The following is a 15,661-nucleotide window of genomic DNA, read 5'->3' as shown; positions in this document are numbered from 1 at the left end:
AGAAAACGTGACATGCCTGAAGAATTTTATTCCAGTGGTAGTACCTCATTCAATTCCTTTACACGTCGCCATTATTAGGGCCGGTAGGGGGAATCGGTGGTAATGGCGATCTGTTACCATCCGATGTACACTGATGGCTCAAAACATCCAAAGACAGGATGAACACGAGCAGCATTCCACGTTCCAGACTTTAAGATTGGAAATTATGGAAGTGATGGGACATCGGTGTACTCTTCAGAATTGGTAGCAATTCAGATGGCACTTAGTTGGGTAGAGGAAGTGATGCCAATAGAGTTGTGATATGTTCTGACTCTATGACATCACTTCTTAGTCTTCAAACATATCAGTCAAGTCAATAGGACATCATTACAGAAATTATGATCATAATGTACAGACTAAAGCAGATGGGAACCTTAGTTCATTTTGTATGGAAACCAGTGCACATGGGAAATGAAAAGACAGCTAAAATGGCCAAAGAATCACTTAAACTGGACAATCCTACTTTAACAGTCTCACTAAGTAGGTCAGAAAGGAAAAGCAGCATTTTGGATGCTAACAAATGTAAATGGCAGGAGTATTGCAATCATTGTAAGACAGAGTGACTTTGTTTTAAATATAAAACTAGTATAAGACCAAACAAAATCATGCAAAACTTAAGTAGAGAAAAGCAGATCATATTTATTCGTTTACGGATGGATCATACAAATCCACTTTATCTCAAAGCTAAGCACAAAACAGGACTATGTGAAATGTCACGTAAAGGAAACGGTTGAACGTGTGTTGTCACAAATATGTACATGAAAGGGAAAGAACTACACAGAGATATTTAAATAATTTAAATATAAGGAAATTTAATGGAAAATTATAAAAGAAGTTATTAAATTCATAACAAACAGTGGACTTAAAAACAAGATATAAGAAATCATTCATTTAAGCCCACACTGAAGTCTCTTCCCACTCCAGCACAGGAGGTGGCGGTGTGCACCTCGCCATAAAACCCACCGAAGAAGAAGAAGAAGAAGAAGCGGCAGAAGAAGAACTGTTACTATGGTTACATGTGTTGTTAGGCAGATACCTGGTTTGTTGTTAGCTAGCTAGCTTTTCGGGGCTACTGAGCTAACTAGGCGAATTCTGGACAAACGGTAGGCAACTTAACAAAAAAAGATTTATTCAGCACTGGTGTCTGAATCATCTTACAACCCAGGTAGTGTGCTGTTTTTATTCGGTGCGGTAATTCGCCCGCTGGGTCACACCAGGGGAAACCTGAGCATTAGCCGCTTAAGAGCCGAATACCGAATGGATCATGACTGTGTGTGTAGGTGCCCTACGTAGTGTGTGACGCAATAGCGCAGTGTAGTGCACTAAATGTGCCACAGAGGGCAATTTGGGATACGGCCATGAGCTTTAGCGAAGCTGCTTGCTAGCTAGCTTTTTAACTGATTAACGCTAAAGCATGTAATTAACTCTGTCATACGGATTATATCTCCATTTTAGCCTTTAAGACTCTTTCTTTCTTTCTTTCTAACTAAATAACAATAATAGTGTTACAATAACAGTGTTACATGTTACAGCAAAGACAGCAGCTCAGCTCTAAAATTAAAATATATGGCTTATGTTACTATGGTAATTGTGTAGGGTTCCTTAAAAGTTCCTGAAAAGTCCATTTCTGTTGAATATATCTGTCTCACTGCTCGAGTTGGAGTAATGTTCCTGAGGTCTGCTTGCTTTCTGAAGGTAACTTGGAGCTCCAGTGGTGATCTCTTGGCAGAGGGATCATGTCCGGAGACCTGGTTGGGGTTTGGGACGTGGCCCTGAGTGATGGGGTTCACAGGATTGAATTTGAACATGGCACAACCACGGGGAAACGCGTCATCCATGTAGATGGCAAGGTGTGGAAGGTCATACCTGTTACAGGCCAAAATTTAACTTCTTCTTCAGCATGAAGGATACGCTATATGGCCAAAAGTATGTGGACACCTGACCATCACTCCCAAATGTGTTCCTTCTCCAAACTCTTTCCATAAAGTATAAAGGACACGATTGTCTGGATTGTCTCTGTAGCTTTACAGTTTCCCTTCACCGGAAACCTGTTCCAGCATGACAATGCCCCTGTGCACAAAGCGAGCTCCATGAAGACATGGTGTGTGAAGGTTGGTGTGGAAGAACTCGAGTCTCCTGCACAGAGCCCTGACCTCAACCCCACTGAACACCTTTGGGATGAACTGGAACACCGACTGAACCCCAGACCTCCTCACCAACATCAGTGCCTGATCTCACTAATGCTCTTGTAGCTGAATGATCACAAATCCCCACAGCCACGCTCCAGAATCTAGTGGAAAGCCTTCCCAGAAGAGTGGAGCTTATTATAACAGTAAAAAGGAGACTCAGTCTGGAATGAGATGTTCAACAGGCACATAAAGGAGTGATGGTCAGGTGTCCACAAACTTTTGGCAATACAGTGTATAACAAGAATAAAAATCTGAAATGAGATGTTCATAAAGCACATATGGGTGTGATGGTCAGGTTTACACATACTTTTACCCATATGGTGTAAATATAATTGGTTTATCTCATTTTCTAGGCTTTTTTTTTTTTTTTTACTTACTGCATAAAGACAAAAAATAAATCCACAGATGTATAACGTGTCCCCCAGTGATGAAGTTCAGACAGCTGCTTATAATACTGAGGTTATGATCTGTTTTCTTTCTAACCCACATGTGAGCGTAAGAATATCCCTGAGCGTATGCATTTATTCATTTGCTTGTCAGGAGGTCCTGAGGAGAGACTGGATGTTCAAGCTGGTTGGCAAGGAGACGTTTTACGTAGGAAGCACAGACACAAAGGCCACCATTAACATTGACGCGGTGAGTGGGTTCGCCTACGAATACACACTGGAGATCAACGGCAAGAGCCTGAAGAAATACATGGAGAACCGTTCTAAGGTGACAAGCACTTGGCTGCTCAACCTGGACGGCGTAGACTGCAGAGTCGTCCTGGGTAAGAAGCTTCTGATCTATGAAGCTTTAGTATGAACCATATTGCTTAAATGAACATATGATTCTGTCCTAAAGTCCTAAACGGAGAGTTTAACAAGAGTAATGAGTTGCTGGACAGCCTTCAAGCAGCATGATACAGATTCTCAGTTTGAGAAGACCCATGTTGGCAGTTTATTTGTAATTTATTATCTATTTAAGTTATACTCTTTGACCATTTAATCAGAGATGTCTACCAGTGGTGAGAAACTGACACTGATGAAGGAAAGACATACACGGTAAGGAAAATAGTTTTAGTCTCTATCTACGCATGTTCAAGGTGGACCAACAAGGTTGGTGTGTATAATAAAGTGGCCAGTAAGTTACATGTTGTTTAAAGGCAAAGAGCTATCTGAGACAAGTCTGGGACAAAGTTCTGGAAAAGTATCAATCAGGGGTTGGTTATAAAAAAAAATATCCCAAATGCTGGAGAAGAAATGGCAAGAAGAAAGAAATTATTGAAAAAAGCCACATGAAAATAACACTTGGAGTTTCCTAAAAAGGCATGTTCAAGAGGTTCTCTCCTCTGACGAGACCAAAAATTGAGGCAGTACATTTGGCGGAAACGGCATCACTGCTCATCATCCTGAGAACACCATCCCCACAGTGAAGCATGGTGGTGGTAGCATCATGGTGTGGGGCTGCTGTTCGTCAGCAGGGACTGGGAAACGTCCAACAGGACAACCCTAAACATACTGGCAAAGTTACACAGGAATGGTTTATAACCAAGAACCTGAATATGTTAGAATGGCCCAGTAAAAGCCCAGACTCAATCTGATTAATAATCTGTGGCAAATCTTGAAAGTGCATTTGGTCTCCATCCAGTCTGACAGAGCTTGAGCAGTTTTGCCAAGAGGAATGGGCAAAAATATCAGGATCTAAATGTACAAAGCTGATCAAGACATCCCAGAAAACACCTGTAATTGCAACCAAAGCTTCAAAGGAGTGAGTACTTATGCAAGCAACAAATGTCTCCTTTTTTGTTTAGTTAAACTTAGTGTCACAATAAAATGACGCAAACTGCGCTTGCAAATGATGCATAAATCAAATGGTAAAAATCCCAGTCAGGCTAATTTCAATTCCAGGATGTTGTTGTTCCTCTTTCGGCTGCTCCCGTTAGGGGTCGCCACAGCAGATCATTGGTGTGCGTATTTGATTTGGCACAGATATTATGCCGGATGCCCTTCCTGACGCAACTTTTTCCCCAATTTTATCTGGGCGCGGCCCCGGCACTGGTGTGTACGACCCCGATAGCTGGGGTTGGTTTGAACCCGGTCTGCGGCGGTGAGAGCGCCGTGGACTAACCACTAATCCTCCAGGGACCCTTCAGTTCCAGGTTGTAGCTCTGCAAAATGTGTAAAAAGTTCAAGTTCAAACTTATGCAAGGCGCTGTGCTTCAACGATGAGCTAGTCTGCTTTCCATATTTGATACCTGGTGCTATGTATTATGGTGTTATTTGCAAGATAGTGAGTGTTTTTACTGATGTACACAGTCACTGCGTAACTGACAAATAAGGCAGTCTCCTTTGTACACTCTTAAGCCTAAAGCACATTTTTTGTCATCTGTGTTACACCAAACAATTTGCTGCATTCCTTAACCAAACGGCTATAATCAGTTTGTTGTATTATAGACACAGGGCTGTCAATCATTCATAAACAGAAATATTTAACACCTTCACACAATATGTGGCCATTTTGCTTTCATTATAACATTACTGTAAAGAAGCAGAACAGCTTTTACAATCCAACAGGCTTCATTCATCTCCTCTTGAAATAGATGTTCTACCAGGACCAGTTGGGGCAGATGCCACTGAAGCCACTGGGACTTTCTGAAACTGTGTGTGGTACCAATTGAGTGAAGCCTGGTTTGGGCTTTGAAAGAACTACTGCATGTAGTTGTGGGTGAATAAGAAGAGGAAACTGCAATGAGCTTTGCTGTAGACACAGTCATGCGTGACAATGAGCGTGACTGTATTTTATTGCGCTTGTTATCATCAGAACTTTACAACACATCAGTAAATGATTGGATGTGCTCTCTCTCTTCCTGAACAGAGAAAGACACCATGGACATTTGGTGCAACGGGCAGAAAATGGAGACAGCCGTAAGTATCCGGAAATAATAAAAGAGAGAGTGTGAGAATGCTGAGAGTCACAAACGTTTATAAATAGTGTGAATAAACAGATAAATGTTGCACTCCTTTTAAAATGTTGAAAGTTAGCTTTCACTCACTGACCTGACTTCTGTAATTCTGTCATTTTATCTGTAATGAGAATATTAGATGATACTTTATAAGGCCATATAGACTGCACCTTAAGTAATATCAAAAACTTGCAATTAACATCAATTCATGTTTAACAGGTATGGACAGGGACAGGGCCTAGTGAAGTTCACAAATTTTTATAGACACATTCTAACCTTTGGTCACACTATAAATAACAGCCACTTGACAACAGCTTTAGTCAAACCATAAACATAAAATTGTCCTATTGTGCTGATTGTAATACAGGGGGAGTTTGTGGATGACGGCACAGAGACGCACTTCACTCTAGGCGACCATGACTGCTGCATCAAGGCCGTGAGCAGCGGGAGGAGGAGAGACGGCATCATCCACACACTCCTGGTGGACGGCAATGAAATGGCCGAGGCCAGCGAATGATCGTCTGTGAATCCTGTGATGTAGGAAGTTGTGGTTTTAACCCTCATGTTCTTCACTACAGTGGTTGTCCTACTGACTCAGGCCATCACTTTAGAATTTAAAGCAATACAGATGTATCATTTAGTTTAAATTCGCAGTACATTCCCAGTAATCGCAGCACTAAGAATGAGAAATGATATCAGTAGATGCAGGAAAGCACTTCCTGTATGCTGAGAGCACAGGCAAAGGGAGCTGTCATTTGTACTTCAGATTTAACACTTAAAAGTGACCTGAAAGTAATTCATGTAAGAATTTTTTTTTCTTTTTTCTTAAGAAACTAAGCCAAATTCATGCTGGCAACATTAGTTTTAGTGTGAAGAAAATGAAAATGGGGAAAAATGGGAGCCAAAGAGAACACAAGGGTTAAACTGATCTGGCCCTTGTACTGGTTTAACGTAACATTTCCGAATTGACCGTAAAAAAGGGCAACCTTTAGCTTTCGTGTGTTTGTGCGTTTGTAGTACGAGGGTTAGAGATTCTTATATACACTACAGTTTATGGCCAGAAGTATGTGAACACCTGACCATTACACCTAAATGTGTTTCCGTCCTCAAACTGTTGCCACAAACTTGGAAGCACACAGTTGTATAAAATGTCTTTGCATGCTGTAGCATTACAATTTCCCTTCACTGGAACTAAGAGGCTGAAACCTGTTCCAGCATGACGATGTCCCTGTGCACAAAGCGAGCTCCAAGCGAGCTCCATGAAGACATGGTGTGTGAAGGTTGGAGTGGAAGAACTCGAGTGTCCTGCACAGAGCCCTGACCTCAACCCCACTGAACACCTTTGGGATGAACTGGAACACCGACTGAAGCCCAACATCAGCGCCTGATCTCACTAATGCTCTTGTAGCTGAATGATCACAAATCCCCACAGCCACGCTCCAACATCTAGTGGAAAGCCTTCCCAGAAGAGTGGAGCTTATTATAACAGTAAAGGGGAATAAATCTGAAATGAGATGTTCATAAAGCACAAAGGGGTGCGATGGTGAGCTGTCCACAAACATTTGGCCTTGTAGTGTAGGTGTGTGTCATTATGGCACCTGCTAAAGCCATGGCTTGAGTTGCCAATCATGGAACCAACTTGTAACTTTAGCATGTTAGACCTAATAGACCTGCTGCTAATGATCAGATTGTATTAAACCTGGCCAAAATGGTATTTCATAGATCATGTGATTTTTATGAGCTTTGCCATGATTCCTAAAAATATATTGTATTATGTGCTCACCAGCAGTGAAGCAAGGAGTAGAAATGAGACTAAATCACAGAAAAAGAAAATGAGAAACTTCATACATGGTTGAAACAAGCTGAGCCAGACTCGTTTGACTTTCAGTTTTAATAGTGAAGATTTCAGGACAATAAAATGGAGCTGCTAGACTTCTGGATTGACTTACCTTCATGTGCGGTGGCATCATTGCTTACATCTCTAAAAACTGACGTGGTTAGGAACCAAATATGAAATACAAGTGTTTACACATGTGAGAACATTCCTTTAAGAACTTTTAAAGGTCCCAGCCACCATCGCGGTGGATGACAGTAACATTCCTGTGGAAGTGCACTTGGAAGTCAGTGTCATTTTATATAGAACGGCTACAGAGTATTTACAGATTTTGTACTTTCCAAATCCAGTGTTTGGCAATTCTTCCTGTTGAAACCTGCTTTAAGTGGCTCTTTATGAAAAGTTTAGGGCTCATTATATATTCATATGGCAGACTGTAAAGTGCCTACCTATCTCCGCTAAACTGATACAACCTTTAAAGGGTTATTAGGAATATAAAAAGGGACTGATTTGTCTTTTCTTTCCAAATCACGAAGACTGCAAGACTTCAACACATTTCCTGATTCCTTACAGGTAATCTGCTTAGCCCTTGACCATTGTGTTGTTATATTTAAAAGTATGTACAGTAATATCGTGATTCTAAGTGTGGGTCAACAAATACTGTGTTTGTGTTACAAATTAAACCTGTCTGTATATCAGATTTAATTTAATCTACCGGCTCATTCCTTTTACACACATCTGACATAAATCAATTGAACATAGAGAGCAAATATGGAATATGTTATATTTTATTGCTGCAATCAAAAGACAGACCAGAAAACACTACACACTTTCAAGCCATCACCTAATCATTCTCAGTATTGAAAATGAAAATAAAACATAATATAGCTTCACAAAAGAGTGCAATCAAAAATAATATATAAATCTGCAAAGGTTGTTGCTCTATAAAATTCTCTCATTATTGTAGTGCCTACATTTATAAATCAGCCCCTGTCCCATTTTCTATCATTCTGACATGTGCCATTCAACAATGTGGTACTGAGACTCAGGGAAAGTCCATGAGAATTAAAACACAGCTAGAAGATTCACAGCATTATAAAGGCCACAGAGTATTTGTTGAGTAAGCTGCTATGTCTTCATTTTTATCTTCAAATATCTTTTTTCTTCTTATCTTCAAATCAAAAACTATAATTACAATGTGTATAAACCATTCATATTACTGTAGTACATGAATTTATAAGTCAGCCCTTAGCGAATTTTCCCTGAAACTGAAGCAGAGGCAGAAGCCTCTAAAGCAAAACAATACAGTATATGATCAGGCCCAAAACAAGAAGAGAAAAGGACAAAGAAAAGCTGATAGCTCAGAGTATCCCAAAGAGGATTTGCCATCAGCAAGGTCTGGCAATATGTATCAAAATGTACACCAAGATGTCCTTTTTCTGTTTTCTGACTAATTAAACTTTTTTGTGTAGGTCATAGTGTAATTTAGCTTCCAGTATTTTTTGCCCTGAAACTATTAATCACATCCGTGTTTCCATAAAGTTCAGGTATAATCTAAACCATTATCAGTACAATAAAACTAATTTAAGTTCACTGAATCTATTTACTGCCTATATGCTAAGAGTTTTGTTGGTTAGAGTTAGCAAGCTGTAAGTTTAATTTTTGACATCTTTAATTTACTCTGAATGAGGCGTTGGTGCTCAGTGAATGTAATGTAAAACCTTATTTTAATGTAAATACAGAATGCCTTAGTGGAAAATACAGGGTTTAGCTAAAAGAAAGCTAAAAATAAGTTTGGTTGGCTTGTTTGCTACATGTGATGAGGAACTCAGGATAGGCTTGTTGGCCATTGAAGATGATGTGGATGCCCCTCCCATTGGTCACACTATCGTAACGAACCAGAGGGTCTTTTCCAAATGGAGGAGGGACAATCATTTCTGATGAACCTTGTGTCTCTTTACCAGTGAGCACTTGAGCTTCAATGAAGTAGATATACTCTTCTTCATTGTCCGTCCACAGTGATTTTGCTTTGTCCACTTCAGTAGTGAAGTATATTCCAGCTCCATACTTTTGTTCTGGAAGTAAAGAGAAATGGATTAGTGATAGGTGACTATTAACTATCAAGACAAAGTTACATTAACTGTCCATTTCAAGTCAATAAAATCCATTTTTGGACAGGCTCCATCAACTACCTAATTCTTTATATTTAAAGACTTATGCTCACTCTAAAATTCTCAAGGGACTTCTGATTAAAGTCTGTATTAAGTGTACTTGTTTGGTTAAGCAGTTTCTGTAAGCCTAGATTTGGCTAGAAAGTGTTACAATCACATGTTGTGTGCTGCATGTGCCTAATTAGAGTGCTACTGATCAGCCTTTTATAGACAGATCTACAATTTTTTTCTAGAGCATGGGGTCCCCACCTCTTTTTTTCAGCTACCTAAACTTATAGTTACTTGTTACTAAATCTTAGAGCCAAGAAATTGAGAAATATCCCATTTAGTACAGCAGTGGTGGTTTTGTACCGTTAGGTGGTGCGTATTCCCTCTGGAAGCCCACTCTGCAGATCAGATCACAGAACTGTGCTTTCACACACTGGTACAGATGCCGAGGTGGAGGTTGTATACGTTTGCTGTTCAACTTGAAGAGCTGCTGCAGAGCGTAGTTCTCAATTTTTTCCACCTACAGCAAACAAAACCAGGAAAACCACATCAAGTCCAATCACTTTAACAGTAGTTTTTAATTGAAACACTGCCATACAAGGATTTGTTGGATTTTTAATGCACCCTTAATGGCACATTGTGAGTCTGTTATTCAACCTTCATTAGCTCTGAGCAATTTTTAAATGGTATTGTGATCACTTTAAATTTTATTGTGATGATTTAGCATTTTAACCTAAGTACAAAGACACAAGTGAAAAATCTCACAGCTTACCTTCACAATGTTCAGGCCACATTTTGCAAAGTTTCTCAGTCTTTCTTTTACTGCCCAGTCATTGAGGTCTATGGGTGTCTTCCGATATGACCTGTTTGCTAATGGGCAATGGAGATAAATTATACATACACATATAAAAAAATCACAACATTTATGTATATAATGAGTGTTTTTTTGTGTATTGTCAGGTAATACAATGCAGTACAGAGAACATACACATCCTCTCAAACTGTTGTCGTTGCCCAAAATCGTCTGCCACATACATATGCTCCAAATCGCCCTGCATGTCTTTCTCTTTACTCTGAGCAAAGTCTTCTTGGGCCTGACATAACATGGCTTCCACCTCCAATGCAGCACACCTGGTCCCTACAGGCTCACCATTGATGATAATTCCTCCTTTGCCTTCGCGAAAGAATTCTGAGATGATGATATTAAATGAAACCTGAAGGGACTTCAGCTTTTCATGATCCTCTTGGTTCAGGTGCAGAACGTGATTATTATGTATTTTCCGATAGCCAGAACGCAAATCCAGCATATCAAAAGACCATCGTTTGGCCTCTCTTAGTGCCTCTGGAGAGGGGGCAAAGAGCTCAATGCAAGGTGCTGTTCTAATGCTCAGATTGTCATGACCTGTCAGAAAAAATAAAAGGTGGAGAGAGAACAATTACCTATTATTTGTAATTACGTTATGAAATACATTTATATGCTCATGATATTTTCTTTTTTTGCCATATATAGTGCTTCAGTCTGAGTTTCGTGCAGGTATTGACCACCTGCACCATATCAGCCACTACTAGTAAAATAACAAGTCGAACTTGATGCCAACGGTGTCGATGGGGATTCTTGTTACTAATTTGTATGCCAGAAATACCCTTGTAATAAAACATAATTCAACAGCTCTTGAAGAGAAACTATTTCAGACATGTGACCTTGCTGTGACCTTGACTCTGTTTAGATCAATTCCAAAATCTAATCAGTTCACCTGCTGGTTACAACGATAATTCCATGTAATTCCTACAAACATTGAACCACTTGAGGCATAAAAATGGCGAACAATCTTAAAGCAACTATGTGCTTTCAGGATACCATATCACTTAGAGACCAATGAGGTTTGAAACACAATCACAGGTGAAAATATACTTTTTATAAACATGTCTCACTTTTGGTGCTGCTGGACATTTGAAAGGTTTGCAGTCTTGTGTTAGTGGAAGCTATTTCCTTTTCAAAAGCCTAAAACAAATCAAATACATCAACAGTATACACCAATGCATTGACATTCTGACCTTTCATGATATACAGTACTGTGACCAATGCCACAGCTAATAAGTCGTTCTACATTAGAATAAATGGGAGCGTAAGTGTACCTTCAGTGTGTCAGTATCCTTTGGAAAAACTACGAAAAATATTTTTATTTTTGAGCCTTTATAGTATTTAGAAAATTCCACTACTGCAGTGGTCATAATTTGAGAAACTTCATCTTTTCCAAGGCCAAGGTTGCCCGTCCCGAGAGCAGGAAAAGATATAGATGACCAACCTTTAGTTCTTGCCATCGTAAGGCAATTTGTGACCACCGAGTGAAGAATCTAGAAAAGACAATGTTGCATTTTTTATGAGGTCAACATTCAAGACTTAAAACATCAGCCATGATGAAGGGCTGAATAAACTTTAGATGCTAAATCAGAGTGCTAATGAATTACTTGATGTAAACTTCTAGAATGCTTGACTGGTTATATATCAGAAATCCAACCTTATTGACCACATTTCCAGTGGTGCTTTTTGGCACACAGACAGTGTGGTACACTGCCATACAGTTCAGTTTACAGCCAGAAGTTGGAATAATGTCACCCTCGTGAACATGTCCATGTTTAAGATATTTTATTTCATCCTGAATCTTCCGGCCAGCTTTTTTCAGCAGAGCAGCTGAAACCTGGCCTTTTGATAAATCTAAGTTGGGTCCTATCGTGTTCACGATGACATCTGTCTACAAACACAAACATAATGAAATGGTCAAACATCATTAGAGGCTAACAATAATATTAACCTACTAACAATTATATGAAGACAATAAAGGCTTTAGAAATGCACTGAAATATTGGAATATAAACAATGGAAATAGTATTTCTTTACATTGTTATAACCCTCATGAGTTTATTCACCTAGAGATTGTGCTTTGTTATATTTTCTACATACACTATATGGGCAAAAGTTTGTGGACACCTGGTCAGCACACACATATATAGTTCTTCCCCAAACTGTTGCCACAAACTTGGACGCACACAATTGTATAGAATGTCTTTGTATGCTGTAGCCTTACAGTTTCTCTTCACTTCACTGGAACTAAGAGGCTGAAACCTGTTCCAGCATGACAATGCCCCTGTGCACAAAGCGAGCTCCATGAAGACATGGTGTGTGAAGGTTGGAGTGGAAGAACTCGAGTGTCCTGCACAGAGCCCTGACCTCAACCCCACTGAACACCTTTGGGATGAACTGGAACACCGACTGCACCCCAGACCATGGGATGTTCAACAAACACATATGGGTGTGATTGGTCAGGTATCCACAAAATTTTGGCCTTATAGCCAAGTCCCCCATTATAATTTAGTTTATATATAGTAAAATTTTTTTATTTAACTTACTGTCTCATTCTCAATGGCACCCTTTTTGAGGTGGAGAGTCACATTCCCCAGATCTAGACTGGAGACTGGAGACTGGGTTGGTGCATTGCCCTGGTTTTGCATTGGCATTAGGTCAGATGGCCCCAGAATTTCCCTGCAGGCTCTGTGCATCTGTTGAACTGATGGATCATCATTATTCACCAGACGAACCTCAAGGCTCCTGGCCCCTGGATTGCGTTTATCACTGAATGATTTCACTGTAGCTACAATGATTTCAGCACATTTTTGCAGTGGAAAATTGTAAAGGCCTGAGCTAATTGCAGGGATTGCAACAGACTGCATGTTATCAGTGTTAGCTTTTTGCAAGATCCTCCAAATAGTTTTCTCTAAAAGGTCTGATGCATCCCTAAGTTCTGTCTTTGTTGCCTTTGGTGATACACAGGGTCCAACAGCGTGTATGATCATTTTACAAGGGAGATTTCCAGCTGGAGTGGCAACAACTTCACCTGTGTGAACTTTACCCTTTTGTTTTATGATTTCATCACTCCATTGCTGAATCATACGACCTCCAGCTCGACTCAGAGCTAGAGCAAGTCCTGCTCCATGATATAAATGCTCATTTGCTGCATTTACCACAGCATCAACCTTATGTGTAGTAAGATCATCTTTCCACACTGATACCTTCAGACTCTTAGACAGCTGTTTGCTGTACTTAATGTCAGGCACAATGGTTGCTTTGCTGTGGGAAAAGGATGAAGCTGTATGATCCTCCAAATTGTGGATCTGAGTGGTACAACCAAATTTTCCTTCTAGCCCACGGCAAAATGCAGAGCTACTGTGTTTCAGAATCTCAATCCCCTCTGGCTGCAATGGAACAATTGCTTCCATGACTAAAAGGAAAACAATAAATAAAAAAGAAGAAAGCATGGGAATAGTTAATTGAGATTTCATTTGAAAGTTTAATTGAAAGGATGTTGTGGCTGGAAATTGGCTTCATCGCACCACTGACAGTGATTAACTGATTCTGAATTATGCCATTATTTATTGTATATTTATGTAGCCCCTTATGTACAGTATATCTTAGTGGGATATACTGTAAAATATGAAATCCTTGTCAAGTATGATATTTATTTATCTGCTTTAATTTGAAATACTTTTTGCAGAACATATAAAGTGTTGTCTAAGAATTTCATTTCCCTGTATTTAAAAATTTTACATGATTTAAATACATAGAGATTTCATGGATAACGGTAAATAGTAGTAGTAGTTTTAACCACTGAGGAGCAGGAGAAGCTACTGAATAAAACTATGTGCATTGTGTTATCTATTATGTGGCAATTTTTACTCCCTTTAATTTTATTAACTCTATGTAACATAGTGGAAGAAAAAGTAGGATTCAAGTTCAAATATATTGAGACAGTTTTTTTTGTCTAAACACTATACATTTCTAAAATATTTAAGGTGATGATTATTTTAATGTGAACGAAAAATATTTAATCGCATAATCATATTCTAAGGAATCATGGCTTAACCTTTAATGACATGTTTGGTAATTTGGGACACATTTTCATTGGTTAAAAAAACATGTCTCTATTATGTCTCCTTCTATTTCTCCCAGGCAATTTTAGGAGAAATATTTGTGCCAAAGTTGATAACAAAATGAAACACAAGAGAGAATCAAATCCTAAGGTAGCCTGTCAATGGTAAACAGTAAAACAGAGAATTTTTCCTCAAGGTGAAACACAGACTACGAGAAAAGTCTAACTTCACCTTCCCACAAACCGGTTTCCTAAACACTCCGTACTTTTACTGTTTTTGTGCGTTATACAGAATTTAAAGTTCTTATTTCTTACCTGGTTTTGTGTCAAAAGCAAAATAGGCGTGCAAAATGATGAGCGAGAGAGTACACTGCTGTGAAAAAAATTCGAAAGTAGAAGCATTTCCTTTATAAACCTGATGACACATTTACAGGAAACTAAAACCTGTTCTGCATAAATCCCGACACCTCTGTAAATAACACAACCTGGATTATTCTCAATAAACTTGCTCGTCTTTTAAATTTTTAAAAATGATCACCTTTTCAAACTTTATATTGCATCTGGCTGTGCTTTAAGCCATGGACATTTGTTGAGGTTCTCCATGTTTTGAACACATCTGGCCTCTTTAGGGTCAGTCCATCTCAAGTGGTCCAATAATTGTAAAGTTGGTTGCCTGACCGTTTTTAATTTTTCTTTTTTTTTTTGAATGATTACCTCTATGTATTGGCATTGCAAATCAGTTTTTTCCCAAAAATTTTGGTTATACAGCTGTTTATGGAAACCTCAGTCTCTTGGCTCAGGATGGTGCTAGCTCCTTTGAACAAAAAATGATCTCTAGAACACATTACAAGGTACATGTACAGATATAAACATGTTGCACATTTTTGTTCCTTAGACTTAGAACTTAAGTCCTCATGTAATGCACAGGATTGCTCACAGTATTACTATTAGGGTCAATTTATCATGGGAAGGGTTGAAGTCTCAGTCTTAATTTTTTTAGGGGGTACCTAGGTAAGTATAGTGTGCATGCAGAACATTTCAGGTTTGAGACTTCTCTTATTTTCTATGGGGACGAGAAAGTGCAATTTTTTAAATTTTTGGGTTTAACATCTCTGGTGGGGGATCAGATACGAACCTGAAATTCTGACAGGTATAAATCCTCTATAGTAGAATTCTGCTGTAAAAATCTTGAGTTTGAGATTTCACTGGTTACAGAGCTAGGCCTAGTAGAAATCTGAGGAAAAGCCTACTTTATTCATGCATTTTGAGAAATGAACAGATGTAATATAAGCACAACATAAGACCTTGGTTAGCTTGTTCAGGTGTGTTTGATTAGAGTTAGAGCTAAACTCTGCAGGACAGATTTGAAGAACCCTGATCTATCATGTTGGTACAAGCATACAGTTGGTATGCACGAATAGATTTTATCCAAATATGGAATTACAGTGTTCAGTGCTCCGACAAAATTTGTACCATTATTGTATTTCCAAGATTTTTCCATGTCTTGCAATGAATCGCTGCAGTGTACTAATAAAGGAATCAGTATGATGGAGTCAGTATGACCAATGATG

At 39.1% G+C, this 15,661-nt stretch overlaps 2 protein-coding genes across 3 annotated transcripts; one reads left to right on the top strand and one right to left on the bottom strand.

Annotated features, from left to right (window-relative positions):
- The first annotated feature begins 1,022 nt into the window (after positions 1-1,022).
- faima (Fas apoptotic inhibitory molecule a) lies at positions 1,023-7,711 on the top strand. Of its 2 annotated transcripts, none has more exons than XM_053234553.1 (5): positions 1,023-1,142; positions 1,735-1,889; positions 2,769-2,997; positions 5,085-5,134; positions 5,540-7,711. In XM_053234553.1, the coding sequence occupies exons 2-5, from the start codon at positions 1,776-1,778 to the stop codon at positions 5,687-5,689; spliced, it is 543 nt and encodes a 180-aa protein (XP_053090528.1). In that variant the 5' UTR covers positions 1,023-1,142; positions 1,735-1,775; the 3' UTR covers positions 5,690-7,711. The 2 variants fall into 2 exon arrangements, with proteins under 2 accessions (XP_053090528.1, XP_053090529.1); XM_053234554.1 differs by having other exon boundaries at positions 1,046-1,204.
- A 114-nt stretch (positions 7,712-7,825) lies between these two features.
- Positions 7,826-14,542, bottom strand: LOC117597389 (protein mono-ADP-ribosyltransferase PARP9). Its single transcript, XM_034304685.2, has 9 exons — positions 14,406-14,542; positions 12,574-13,442; positions 11,685-11,918; positions 11,302-11,520; positions 11,098-11,167; positions 10,154-10,567; positions 9,938-10,035; positions 9,529-9,685; positions 7,826-9,081 (listed from the first exon to the last, which is right to left on the bottom strand). Exons 1-9 carry the CDS (start codon positions 14,515-14,517, stop codon positions 8,789-8,791), a joined length of 2,466 nt encoding a protein of 821 aa, XP_034160576.2. The 5' UTR covers positions 14,518-14,542; the 3' UTR covers positions 7,826-8,788.
- Between the last annotated feature and the right edge of the window lie 1,119 nt (positions 14,543-15,661).

Source organism: Pangasianodon hypophthalmus, chromosome 5, assembly GCF_027358585.1.
Source record: "Pangasianodon hypophthalmus isolate fPanHyp1 chromosome 5, fPanHyp1.pri, whole genome shotgun sequence".
Classification (NCBI taxonomy): Eukaryota; Metazoa; Chordata; class Actinopteri; order Siluriformes; family Pangasiidae; genus Pangasianodon; species Pangasianodon hypophthalmus.
Note: the sequence above shows the minus strand (reverse complement) of the source record. Positions and strands in the feature narration are given on the sequence as shown.

Excerpts from the sequence above, each read along its gene's own strand:
- faima (XM_053234553.1), top strand. The coding sequence starts at position 1,776 with ATGTCCGGAGACCTGGTTGGGGTTTGGGACGTGGCCCTGAGTGATGGG. Across the intron at positions 1,890-2,768 it reads TCATCCATGTAGATGGCAAG|GAGGTCCTGAGGAGAGACTG; the intron begins GTGTGGAAGGTC and ends TTTGCTTGTCAG. Across the intron at positions 2,998-5,084 it reads AGACTGCAGAGTCGTCCTGG|AGAAAGACACCATGGACATT; the intron begins GTAAGAAGCTTC and ends CTTCCTGAACAG.
- LOC117597389 (XM_034304685.2), bottom strand. The coding sequence starts at position 14,517 with ATGTGTCATCAGGTTTATAAAGGAAATGCTTCTACTTTCGAATTTTTT. Across the intron at positions 11,919-12,573 it reads GTGCCATTGAGAATGAGACA|ACAGATGTCATCGTGAACAC; the intron begins GTAAGTTAAATA and ends TTGTGTTTGTAG. Across the intron at positions 11,521-11,684 it reads CTGGAAATGTGGTCAATAAG|ATTCTTCACTCGGTGGTCAC; the intron begins GTTGGATTTCTG and ends TGTCTTTTCTAG.